This window comes from Apus apus, chromosome 4 (assembly GCF_020740795.1).
Source record: "Apus apus isolate bApuApu2 chromosome 4, bApuApu2.pri.cur, whole genome shotgun sequence".
NCBI lineage: Eukaryota > Metazoa > Chordata > Aves > Apodiformes > Apodidae > Apus > Apus apus.
In genome coordinates this window covers 54,723,312-54,736,393 of record NC_067285.1, presented here as the reverse complement: position 1 = coordinate 54,736,393, position 13,082 = coordinate 54,723,312, and the positions used below count along the sequence as shown (strand labels likewise).

The following is a 13,082-nucleotide window of genomic DNA, read 5'->3' as shown; positions in this document are numbered from 1 at the left end:
GCTGGCATTTGGGTCCATTAATAGAAGTTTCCAAAATTCAGAAGTAGAAACAAAGGCTATCTGAGAAACACAAATGGAACTGAAAAAACAAGTACATTATTTAACACTGCTTGTGTGGAGATGAAGGTATGGTGGAAGGTTAAGAGGTAAAAATGTTTTCTTGGTTAAAACAAGCAAACAAAGATGAGAACATGTCAGGGTTTCTGTTTCTTTATCCAGAGTTCCCCAATTATCTTTTTTTTTTTTTTTTTTTCCTGGAGTTTTGCTCTCTTCAACAGAAATGCTCACATTTTGAGTAAACTCCAAGAGTTAACTTCCAAGTCCTTCAAACAAAATCCTTGTCGTTTTCAGGGAGTTTGGTTGTGGGTTTTTTTGTAGTGTGTTTGTTTGTTTGTTTGTTTAAAAGGTTAAAAGTGAGCTTCTTTTAAAGTAAGGATTTCAAGAGTAATGGAAATAAAGCAGGAATAAGTCTCTGCTACTTGCAGCAGATTATGGCAGCCTATATATTTTGTCTTGCATTCCATCATCAAAATTCTGGCTCACCACAGAAGAGAGCAATGTAGTGCTTAAGCTGAAGAAACTCGGCAAATCTGTTCTGTCTCCATCCAACCCAATACACTTTTCATATATGCTGTGTATCAAGGCAGTGAGGTCTACTTTCTGTTCCATGAACCAAAAGGCTTTTGGGAAAAGGGGTGCCACCACCTTTCTGGTCAGGTGTGGAACAAGGTGAGACAATGGCTGAGGAGCCCCTTGGATAGCAGAGCAGGAAGCCTTTCCTCTCGCCTCGGTCTGTGCAACCCACCCTGGCTATGACTTCAGTTGGGAGTAACAGGCAGATGACGGTCAGGGCACTGAGAGAGTGTGAAAGGCCATCATGTACATGCATTCATCATGTGTCCCAAACCCTGACGTTCCCATTGCACAGTTCCCTGTTACAACAGATGTCAGATTTCAAGTGGACTTGTATGTAAGCATATTTTTGTATGGTACCAGGCCAATCTTGAAGGATAAAAACAAACACTTTTTGTATGATCTTACAGTCAGATTTAAATCTCATTCCTTTCTTAAGGTGTTTAAGGTACGTATCTCATACGATGACTTAAAAACTAGAAAATATGAGTCAGCTCAGCCTTTTTTCCAGCTGCTGTGCTGTTTTCCAGTCCAGCTTCCATACATACAGACATTCTGCTGCCTAGCATTTCAGCAGCTTGTGCTGTAGCAGTATTTCCTAATAATGCCTTTCCTAGGCACAAAAAACCCCAGTACAAGAACCACAGTCCTCTAAACAAGATCTCAGGGCTTGAGGGAAAATAACCCACCAAAATTAAGAGGTAACTAGGATAAAGCTTTTTTCATACCACAGTGCACACGCATGAACTGAGAGCATGGCTAACTGGAAATTGTTACATGTCCTAGGAGGCCATAACACACTGATGTTGACAGTATTTTGGAGTAACTCGTTCTTTATTTACTACCATTGTAAACATCTCTTTCTATTACACAGACATCACAGTTTACATTATTGCTTTTATACTGTGGTAAACAGAAATTTCTATGAGTATGCAGCAATCTAAGCACAGTGTGATAAGAAGAAACTGCCCACAAGCTGTCTGGGGCTGTTTTTTTTTCTCTTCCCTAGAGAAAGACAATATACAGACTGGCACAAGAAACATCTCTCCGAAGAGTGAACACCACTGTACTACAGCAACACAAAACAAGTGTGATAGAAAGAAACAACAGATTACATCTTTACCATGCTTTCACTAGCATTATTTTCAAGAACTCCCACCTAACTAAATACAAACTTTTTCATCATGATAATTCATAAGACAAGGCTAACCAATATTTTTTTGTAAAATGTGTTATTTAAACTAGGATGGAAAAGCTGGAAAACTAACTCTTGGGGCTTTGTGTGTGTTTGGGTTTTTTGTTTGCATTTGTTTTGTTTTTCACAGAGTGAAAATCCAAAACTGTTTATCTGAGGTGCTTAAATTGACCCCTTTTCCTATTGTCCTTTAGGACAAAATGCCCTGTTCTTTACATTGCTGTATCAGATGACAGAAGCACAACCAGTTAAAAAACATTCTCAGCTACTTTCTTCCTAAGTAGCACTGTCTTCAAATCAATCTCCAATCGAGTTGGTTACTTATGAAGCAATGTGTTTACTTAGTAAGAGTTTACTTTTGCTTACGGTAAACTTCAGATTAGTTTGTTCATAGAGTGGCACCATGTTTCAAGAACACACTAAACAACAGAAGTGGAGGTAGTTTGTTAAACAGTTGCTACAGGAACAACAACAAAAAATTTAGAGAACCACCTTGTCTTCAGTTTTGTATTTTTTTTTCTGAAAAATGCTACTGCATATAAACTTTCACACAGTGAATGCTTTAGAGAGGCAGCAAGTTAGAAAACTAATGGTACTTGCAAATTCTAGTAAGATAATACATAGTTTAAAACATGACAGTTAATAAATAAAGAGAATTTACCAAAGTTTTAAGACTCTTAGAATAAACCATGAGCAAAAATTCTGATGTTAAACAAATTGATTATATCAACTTGCAGAAAGGTGGCTACCTCCATTCTGAATCTTCTATAACCTTAGGATTGTCACTCTAGAACAGAGATAGTATAGAGTACCACTAAGTAGTAAAACACTGTACTTCTCTTCCCTAAACAGTTTTACCTTTTTTCCATATATTTTCTAGCTACCACCATAACACAATTATCCTACCACAGGTACAAAACAAGGAGACCCTGTACTAGCCTACCTATAGGGAGTGGCTACTAGAAGGAAGGACTGGGCTACTTCATCGTGCAAACCTACATATGAATTCTAACTGTTTACTGGAAAAGTGTGGTGGAGCCTAACATAAACATTCACTTTAATTACTACCTGCAGGTTCATGTATTCCCACATATCTCACTCATCTGAGGATGGCTGGGTTTACTTTGACTTAAAAAAACCAAAACTAATGAAGATGCATCTCACCACCAGGGTCAATCTACATTCTGCTCTAAAATGTCTAGGTCTGTAAAAGTAAATCTGAAAGTTGATGATTGGGCTTTAAAAGCCTCAGCAGTAGTTACATGTCACTCCCTTAGTCCAGAAGAGTTAAAGTTTCAAGGCTGGAAAGAGGAGGATGTACATTGTTTTTGCAACTGTTGCCAAAAGAACCCGAAACTGTGGACTCTAGCACAGCGGAGGTTTTGGAGAGGTGGATACAGCAATTTTGTACTTTCTAGCAAGCAGTGGATGAAAATAAAGCATGAGATCTCCTTTGCTGCTGCTGCTACACATACTGGGGTCACAGCTGAAAATCAGTCAGTCTTGTGTTGCTTGCAAAGGAGATCTACAAGCAATAGCAAAGATTATTAATGAAGGAAACATGACAGAAGCTGGGGCAAGAAAGTAACAGATGACTAAGGTCTCAGCCACTGGGAGTCTGCTTTCTGCTTGCTTCCTCAGACTTTAGCGGTGTCCCAGTATCTGCAAGGGTCAGAGAAACAGAGCTCCAGAACTAGGCTTTCTATGGTCAGTTTTGTATCTAATCCTGTCAGTTTAGCTGTTCAGTTTACATGCCATAGCACAACCATGAACCCCCTACAAGCATCTTCACACTAACTTTTATTACTAAAAAATAGCCTCAACCCAACACAGGTAAGATGAACACATCTCCACCCTGCACGTTAAACTTAACAACTGTTGAACTCTTATCTATATCTAAGGTACCATAAAAAGAAGACAGAACTGCGTTACCTCCTATGTACATACTGTCTACAGGGATCAGGAGCTTTCCCACCAATAAAAGATCACCAGCATTTAAGGGACCAAGGGCAATCGGGTGGATGCAGTGCAAGAAGTCCCTAGTTACACAAGAAAGGCTCACAGAATTACGGAGGTGGGAAGGCAACCTGGCTTGACCCCTGGCCCAAAGGAGGGTCACCTAAAGCAGGCTCCTTAGGACCACGTCCAGTTCAGTTTTATCTCCAAGGACATGTAGTGTTATAATAATACGTTTAATACTTATGTAGTGTAACTACTCATTACAAAATAGGAGTTTTTTTCTTCTGTTCAGTATTTGCATTTTTCAAGAATTGGCTATGGACTAAAAGTTAACTAATTTACCTGAGATGATTTAAAAAAAGAAAAAAGGCATGAAAGCTTCTATTAGAATAGAAATTCTGTGCCACTGTGTGCTATTTAGGTATATATCGAAAGAGTCTTTCCCAAACAACTCAAGCTTCTAAGGCTATGATCTGGTTACAGAATCAAACTAATTGAATAAAGCAGAAGGCACTTGTTTAATAGTAGGTTTTAGAAAATAAAGTGATGGTCATACCAAATCTGTTTAGATTTGCTTTAAGCAATAATTAGTCACAATATAGGTATGAACTCCTATTGTCTAGATTGTCTGAGGATGCAAAGATTAAGAAACATGTTTCAATTGCATCTCTTCTGTGGAAAATACATCTTTGTTAGAGACTTGTGAAAATAAATTCACACGGGAGTACAAATAAGGGACTGCAGTTGCAACCAAGGTTTTTAGTGAGTGGACTTTCTAAAAGAGTTAACTCTTGTACTTCCCACTGAGAATACCCCATTAGCTGCCAAAATAAAGGGCTGACAACAGATAAAAATTGAGTGGCTGAAGTCAGATTAGACAGAATTAAATTTTTTTACAGTAGGAATAATTTTAGAAGTAGCTTTAGTCTGAGGATTTAATCCTCACACTGATGATTTATGGTTCTTTTTGTTAGTTTGCAAACTAAGCTTCTTCCAAGCATAGGAGTATGCTGGTACAAATCCATAGATTTAAAAACAAAACAAAAACAAAACAAAAAAAAAGAAAAAAATCACAAAAAAAAAAAACAAACAAAAAAAAAACCAACACAAACAAAAAAACACCTTCCTTAGCCAGAAGTAATTTCTAGTAATACATCAGTATGTTGGTAGATTAACCCTCTTCTTGAAAATCATAAGCAACTAATATATCCCTTTGGGGGACTTCTTCATTACAGAGAAATTTAACATTGAGTGAACAATCAACTACATGTACAGAAAAATAATGCGAAAAGTTTGAAACCAAAGTAATTTCAAATAAAAGGATTTTTGAAAAGACAATTAACAGTCAAACCTATTAATGGAAAACATGATGCAGCATAAATACCTGCTTTATGTTCCTGCACCAAGAAGTACAAAAAAATTGTGAAAGCAAGTGATCCAGAGGCTCTTGAGATTTGTGGGTTGCTTTTTTGTTTGTTGTTTAAAAAAAACAAACAAAAAAACAAAACAAAAAAAACACAAAACAAAGCTGTCCTTTGGAGAATAGCATATAAAGACCTGTAAACAGAGGTTGATTGTCCAAGCTTTAACTGAATTTTGATTATTTTTTTAAATGTAAAAAAAAAAGTTCCGTTGTTGAACAGTTTTTGCTGAAACATTAAAAACTCCCATCCAAACGCATAATGCTGTTTTTGATGGAGAATCTCATAGACTGCAGTGGAGTTAAGGTTTCTTTGCATTTTGTAAGGTTAGTATCACATTACAATCCAGAAGAAGTCCCTTAATTTTTTCATGGAATTTCTCTCTGTACTGGTTGAAGTGCATAATGCTTTCGGGTTCTTCCTCAAACCAGAACTTGTCAAACTCATAAACCAGATAACCTGTGAAGAAAATAACATGCAGATCTGCAAAAATTACTTTCACAATTTTCTGCTTTAATGTAGCTAGCCCTAGAATAATTCTTTAGACTCTATTCAGTCCCCTAAAATAGAGAGTGTCCAACCCTGGTTAACAGCAAGCTTTTGGACAGTGTAATACTGAAAAAAAAAATAAATCTGCAAATACTGAGTTTTCAGACTCCAATCTCTAATATATACAAACCCACCTGCCGGTGGCGAGGGAAGCAAGCAGTCCAGAATCAATGTGATTGATAAAGCAAGCTTTGATTTATTGAATACACAGTGTTACTTTTATACCCTTTTCCGAACCTACTTGTAGTGAATTCATTGGATAGTAACTACTTGTAGTGAGTTCACTGGATGGTAACTACTTGCAGTGATTTTACTGGATAGTAACACACATCTGAGTTCCAGGGTTCTTCCTTGTTTTCTATTATTCTACTTCTCTACCTCGTCCTTGAGTTAGTTTAAGCTAACAGAGAGATTGTTTATACTTATGTTAGGCTAAAAAAAGAGATTGCTTGTACAGCTGCTATTTGTGTTACACTCTCAAGGCCTCTCGAGGAGATAGCAGGGGCCCATGGCCCTGCTGCTCAAGCCATTCTGCAACACCCACCCACATTTATCCCTTAAACGTACACTTCTGTAGCACAATGTTTAAACATCAGGTGGATTTCTAATACCTGATCCAGAAGACAAACAGCTTGCTCTGACTAACAAGAAACGAGTGGCAACATGGTGGAAACCTTAAACTTGGCCTCCCCTGGGCAGTCTGTACTGAAGAAGCTACAGATACTTACAGTAAAACTGGTGGAAGTGCTCCATTTGTGGCAATCCAGAGACCACGTTGTACAGATAAGACTTTAAAGCACCATTCTTAAGTAAGCTGTATGCCATTTCTGTCAGGTTGATTCCCACTATTGCATAAGAATATCTGCAACACCAATCATATGTCACATTTTATGAATCAAAGGACTTAAAGGCTTCCCTGAAATAGTCTGCATTAGAGTAACTCTAAGAGTCATTCTTCTTTCCTGTGATACTTGTTGACAAGCAGACTCGAGCCTACAGACCATTCTTTCCATTCCCTGGTACATCTAGCCACGTAAGTTATTTAAAACGCCCAATTTCCTATAAAATAGTGCAGCAAGTGCCTCCATTCTGCATTAATGAGATGCCAATGAGATGGGGCATTTTTGTCCCAACCAGTTTATTCTGGAAAACAGAAATAAAAACTTCTTTATGGTGAGGGTGACAAGGCACTGGCTGCCCAGGGAGGTTGTGGAGTCCCTTTTTTTGGGGGATATTCATGACACACCTGGATGCAGTCCTGACTAATGTGCTCTAGGGAATCCTGCTTTAGTGAAATTGGTTTCTGTATTCAGTTTCTCATGCCTTTCTACCTTGGCCATTTTTTCATCCTTTAATGGCAAAAACCCCATAAATATTTTCAGGACAATTTCTTGGCAGTCTTCATATGAGCTCTTGCATAGAACAAGCCAGAAAAAGTCCTGTAGTGACTTACCCCAGCTTTGGGTGATTTGAATGAGAAAGGATCTGACGAGCTTCATTGGTGTAATGCCTACTAAAATACCTGTCAGTGTAAAATGGGATCTTCCATTAGTGTTTTGAAGTTCATAAAAAACATTCATGGATTCAACATCAAAATGTGTAGCTTTAAACTAAAGCTGAATACTACACTGTACTGAAAAATGGCACAAAATGCAAAGCAAGGAAAAGGTAGCAAAATAAACTCTATTCAGCAGGAAATAATGAAGTAAAAAAAAAAAATCACTGTGATCTGAACATCCAAGAGGAAGTTCACCCAAGACAACAATCAGCTTAGCAAAGTTATATATACCTGTTTATTTTTCACTACAGTAACTAATTCAGGAAATATAAGCTTTGACAAGTTACTTTCTAAGTTATAACCTATCAAATCTATCATACAACAACAGAAAGATAATGTGTCTTAGGCAACTTTCTGTTACTCCCCTCACTTGTTGGCCTCTACCCAATGACACAATTATCGATGTGTAGCTGCTAGAAATGTTGACTTATTTAGAAAATGCTGGTTTTTGCTGTACAGAAGCCACCATTTCTATTTGTTTCTTTTTGGTCTTTATTAGAAATGGCACTAACTAGACAAAAAACATAGATATTGAAAATTAATTACAAGGGAAATTAAATACATCTTTTCACTTACAGCAGGTTCACTAACCCCAGCAGGCCCATTCCTCTGAAGTCTGTTTTGGGATCATCACCTTGGAAGCCAATGTCACACCACTGCTTTGTGATTCTGGCCTTCAGATTCTCATGAGGCATCAGCAAATTCCAAAGCTGCACAAATATGCTTCCATGTTATGCACAGCTGCTAAAGTATCCCAAGTCACATAATTCAGAACACTTGCTGCTGCACATCAGAAACCATTCACCAAGGAACAGGATACAATCTGCATGTTGTTCTTTTCATTAATGGCAATCTGCAGTCATACCACAACGGCTGTTTTCAGCAATTATGAAAATTATTACATTTAACATTCAATGCAATAATTGCCCTTCAGTGACAAAGCCACTGTATTAATACTGAAGAAACAAAGACTCGTTTCACTTCAGAAATTAATTTATGTATCATTGTCTGATAGGACAGCAAAGAATAAACCAAAATACATATTCTCAACAAGTGCTTACTTTACACCTCAGTGTTGGGACATGCACAGCAAGTGGAGATAGTGATGAAATACTAAGAAAATAAGATGCTAATATATTTGCACAGTTTGAGCTATTTTAAAAAGCCTTCAAACAGTATTGTATTATTTGCTTGCTATTATTTATTGTTACCTAAAATAAATTACTGATAGTTTTCATCTTCCAGCATTAAACTATCCTCTTTGACATTGACTAGGATTCAGTAATAAGAAAACACTAGTGTCTCTTATTTAGTAAATATTGGTTTACATAAGGTTAAGTATCTTTTTAGTTACTATCCTTCAGAGACCCCTTACAATTTTATTTTGCTACTTCTGTGTTGCTCTTATGCCTCATTTCACACAAAATAATCCCAGTGCAAGTAATTTGTAACTAATTTGGTTTGCTTTGATGTTGTATTCCAATGTGTCACTTCTATAATGGCTTAGCAGTTCAGAAGTAGAAGGGAGCTTTAAACAGGCCAGCTGGTAGGAATACTACCAATATATAAATTCAAGCTGCTGGACTGGAGGGGAAAAAACAAACTGCTTTTGTATTTAAAATATTATTTTCACCTCGATTAACTGTTCCTCATGTTCTTCGTTATCCGAGTCATACGGGATCTTCCTCAGATTTTCCACGTTCAAGTAAAGTTTTTTGTAACCTGATATTTGCAGTAAGGATATATGCAGATTTGTCTTAAACCTGAAATAGTAACAAAACACCACACAGAAGCTATTAAGAGTCATACATAGGCATATATTCTTGCTTGAACTACCAGATAAGACCTTTCTTATGTTAACGCAAAGAAAGCACTAGAATTAGGAAGTGGCTTATGTTTATCCTTCAAACTACAGCACATTGGTTAAGTATACTCTTAGTTCTAATTTTAAGAACTCCAGCCAATTTCAGTGCTGCACAGTCAGGCTGTATTAATTTAAATCATGGAAGAAAAAAATAATTTGGCTAAAATCTGTGATGACACAAGAACACTCCATCTATCATCCTGACCCGTTCCTTCACCTATCGCCAAACTTTTCCTAAGTCTTAAAGTGAAACTTGGTCACCAGTACTTACATGTTCAAAGCAGCATTTCACTAAGGTTAAAATTTTGACTATGCACAATTTTTCGTCTCAATTGCTCATAATTACTTAGGCAGATGAATGCAAACATTAAAGAGGCATCACTATACTCTCTCAAATAACAATTACATTGTTCATGTAATTGACCTCTGCAATGCTCATATTACTTAGAAATATGGAGTAATAGAAGGGACCTGCAAGACAGAAATGCAGTTATCCCAAATTAATGTCAAAACATTGCAAGTTACTTTCTAGAGCTAAAGCGAACATAACCATACCTTATTTTCTAATTTATTTCTAAAGACGTGTGCTGAATGGCCTAAGTATTGCTCTTGCAGTTGCTTGATCTGGTATGTGCCAAAAAGTCAATTATCTGCTACAAAGTTCAGGTTCCAAACGTACCCTGTATCCTTCTGATCAATTTTCTTTTCTTTCATTACATCTCTGACACACTTCTCCACTTCAACTTCCTCAATGTGTACAGCATTTCTTAAAACCTAGGAAGTTAACACAGTAACTCATGTTACAAGTAACAAAAGCTCACGAGGAATGCAGAAATTGATCATCTACTTTATTCTTCTTTCTCACCCTTTGCAAACTTGCCACACAGGTATTCCTTATAAAAGAACAGCCAATTATTAGTTGCAATAAGTGGGTTCAAATAGCATATGGAAGATTGGAAATCATTACATAAAAGCATGATTTATAACTTTGTCAGATTGTAAACGGCTGTGTTTACAGAGGAGTTGCTTAGCCTAGGTTCTCCTCCGCTTTGAAGTGCTGAATTGAAAGGTGCTCTTCCTAGTCCAATTGAAACAAAAGCAGCTACTGAGGATCAAAAGTGATAAAACTTCAGTAAGGAAATAATGCTTCAGAATGAGGAGGCAGTGACCTAACAATGTTGAGATTTCAGTGCTGGGGTGAAAGAAAAGAACTTAATGTCAAATCCTGCTATCCTGCAGCCTTCTAGAGTAATGGGCAAACACTACTGATGTAACTATACACTGCCCACCTACAATCACTTCACAATGATTTAACTTCACCTTCTAAATGTCTATGGTCACAAAACATACTTTAATACAACTCATGCTAACACCTAAGCAGCTTCATTTCAGTAAAGCCAAACTCTTTTAAAACTGAACATTAATATATTTGATATAATCATTTAACTAAAGAGATGCTGAAAGACCCACCCATACTCGGATGCAGTGCTCTACTGCAACAAAGATGCTTGTGGCAGTTAATAATTCTCTCTCAACATCACCCTATGGTGATCTGCTTGAAAAAGGGAGAATGCAGTCACCTCACTGTCTAAAGGGGAAAAGTTTTGTTCCAGATACATAAATGTGAGGGTTTAAAGTGTTAGCTTATGTCTAACTGCTACAGAACACTTGGAATGAGCTTCTCGGTTAAACGTCTGCCTGCAAACTTGCACGACGTTTTCTTCAACAACTCAAGACACTGTTGTATACACTGCATTTAACTGTTTTATCACACTGCTGGTTTCTACAAAAACAGCCAGAGATTGTGGTGACAGGGAGACCCCCTCCAAGAACAGAAGCTCTGTGTAAGGACTTGTCTGACTTGCTGCTAAAGAGAGAAGCAAACTTTTGAAGAGACACAGGGTCATTTTTGAGAAACCTTGACTAAACCTACCATGCAGAACCCAAAACGCTGCCTGTCCTCTCTGCATTTTACTCCCCTACTTTCTTCACCCTCAAAAAGTAAATACACATGTTCTTTTCTGGTATCTGTCTCTGAAATAAGGTTATATTACAGTTTAGTGTCTTTTACCTTATTCTTTGATGATTTCAGCGAATGTTCTGCAATACAAAAACAGTAAAAGTCACAGTTCAGTTTAACTGAATTGTTATAAATAGCTGACAGAAGGTGTTCTTGTGGCATGCATTATACAACTTTGCACCTTTTATATGTGTAATCAAAAAATTACTCAGTCTTAAAATCAACAGCTACTGGGTAACTGAAAATCTTCGTTTACATAGGTCTTTTTAGTAATCTTTGCATACAGTGCTGAAAATACCCAGATTTTTTTTTTTAAACATCAATCACTTACACGTACAAAGACAAATCTGAAAAGGTGCCGAGACAAAAATGTCTCTTCCTATTTTTCAATTCCTAGAAATGTTTTTTTTAGTTTATTACCCAAGAATGAGGAAGCAAAGTCACTTCAAGCTATTGTTGAAATAGCAAAAAATTCTTAGTCTCTTCTGTCAGCATTTCAGATCCAGGCTCTCCATCAAGCAGAACCCCGCATTTAACCACTCTTCCTCCCTCCCCAAAACGAGGCGTTCGTGTGTGTTCTGTGCGGCTTTTTTTGGTTTTAAGAACGGGAAGGCAAACGCACATACAAAGCGATGGGGAAACTCTGGGGCCTGACAGAGGGTTTCGGATCCGCTCCTTGCAGCCGCGGGGAACGACCCCTGCCAGCAGCCCAGGAACGCGCCGGCCGCGCTTCACGCTCTCGCAGCCCGGCCCGGGGGCGCGCGGGGGCGCGCGGCAGTGACCGTTACCTACGCCCAGGGTCCGGCGCGCGCCCGCCTCCGCGCCGCCCAGGAGCCGCTGCAGCTCGCACTTCCGAGTCAGCAGCCTCAGGAGCCACTTCAGCCAGAACCGAAGGTAGTTGCTGTACAGCAGCCCCCAGACGTGCACCAACATCTTCGGCGGGAGGAGAGCAAGCCCCGCCTCAGCGGGAGGGCCGCGGCGGCCCCTCCGCGCCCCACCCGCCCCGCAGCAGCCGTTACCGGCAGCCGCTGGGCGGCCCTGCCCGCACCGCGCCCCCGCACCGCCCGCCCGCACCGCCGGGACCTAGGGCCGCCCCGCCGGCCTCCGCATCCTCCCGCCGGAAGCTGCTCCCGCCTTCCCCGACCTGGAAGTGATCGGCGAACGGGACGGAAGTGCGGGCTGCCAGCACGGTCCCTGCCGCTCCCGCTGCCGGCGCTGCCGTGCGCTCCCTCCCTCCCTCCCTCCCTCCCCGCTGCGGGCCCCGGGGCCGAGGAGCGCTCCGGGGGCTGTGGCGGCCTGGCTGCCGGAGCCGGAGGGAGCCTGGGTGGGGCAGGGCCGCTGCCAGCGGTGTAGCCGCCCTCCTGCGAGCGCCCCGGCCCTCAGGAGCGCTTGGCCGCGGGCAGAGGCCGGTGGGAGAGCAGGCAGCCCTGGCTTGTGCCCTGGGCGAGCTCTGGTGAAGCACCTGCCCCAAGAGCCCCGGAGCTGTTGCTGCCGGGCCAGAGGCAGGAGCGGCGGCTGAGGTGCTGGGTGTGCCTCCCTGGGCAGGGCACCGGGGCCCCGGCCCGGCACGCTGGCCTGTCGGTGCTGTGCTGTGCTGTGCAGGCCCGGCGGCTGGGCACGCCGCCCTGTCCCCAGGGCCGAGCCCGGTGCCTGTGGGGAACGGGCACCCGCAGCCCCTGCCTGCGCCAAAAATGGGTGTTCCACCCCGCTAGCCAAGGCCTGGAGCTTTGTGATGCCTCACAAAAAACAGCTGGGGATGGCTTGTTTAAGCACTTAGAGAACTGCGCCTAAAGTCTTGTGCCTTGGCTCAGCTATAGCTGAAGGCACCGTCAGTCAGAAAGATGTTACGAATTTAGTTGGACTAGATGCTTCTCATCAGGAGT

General features: G+C 40.5%; 1 protein-coding gene across 1 annotated transcript; it reads right to left on the bottom strand.

Moving 5' to 3' along the window:
- Nucleotides 1-1,448: 1,448 nt before the first annotated feature.
- On the bottom strand, nt 1,449-12,229 carry ELMOD2 (ELMO domain containing 2). The gene is made up of 8 exons (XM_051618690.1): nt 11,988-12,229; nt 11,251-11,279; nt 9,859-9,953; nt 8,949-9,078; nt 7,892-8,025; nt 7,211-7,279; nt 6,486-6,619; nt 1,449-5,667 (listed from the first exon to the last, which is right to left on the bottom strand). The coding sequence occupies exons 1-8, from the start codon at nt 12,130-12,132 to the stop codon at nt 5,510-5,512; spliced, it is 894 nt and encodes a 297-aa protein (XP_051474650.1). The 5' UTR covers nt 12,133-12,229; the 3' UTR covers nt 1,449-5,509.
- Between the last annotated feature and the right edge of the window lie 853 nt (nt 12,230-13,082).

What these genes read in the sequence shown, in the direction of transcription:
- ELMOD2 (XM_051618690.1), bottom strand. Translation starts at nt 12,132, where the DNA reads ATGTTGGTGCACGTCTGGGGGCTGCTGTACAGCAACTACCTTCGGTTC. An exon ending in TGAAATCATCAAAGAATAAG is followed by an intron (nt 9,954 to 11,250) that starts GTAAAAGACACT and finishes TTAACTTCCTAG; the next exon opens with GTTTTAAGAAATGCTGTACA. An exon ending in TCAAATCACCCAAAGCTGGG is followed by an intron (nt 6,620 to 7,210) that starts GTAAGTCACTAC and finishes TTGGTGTTGCAG; the next exon opens with ATATTCTTATGCAATAGTGG.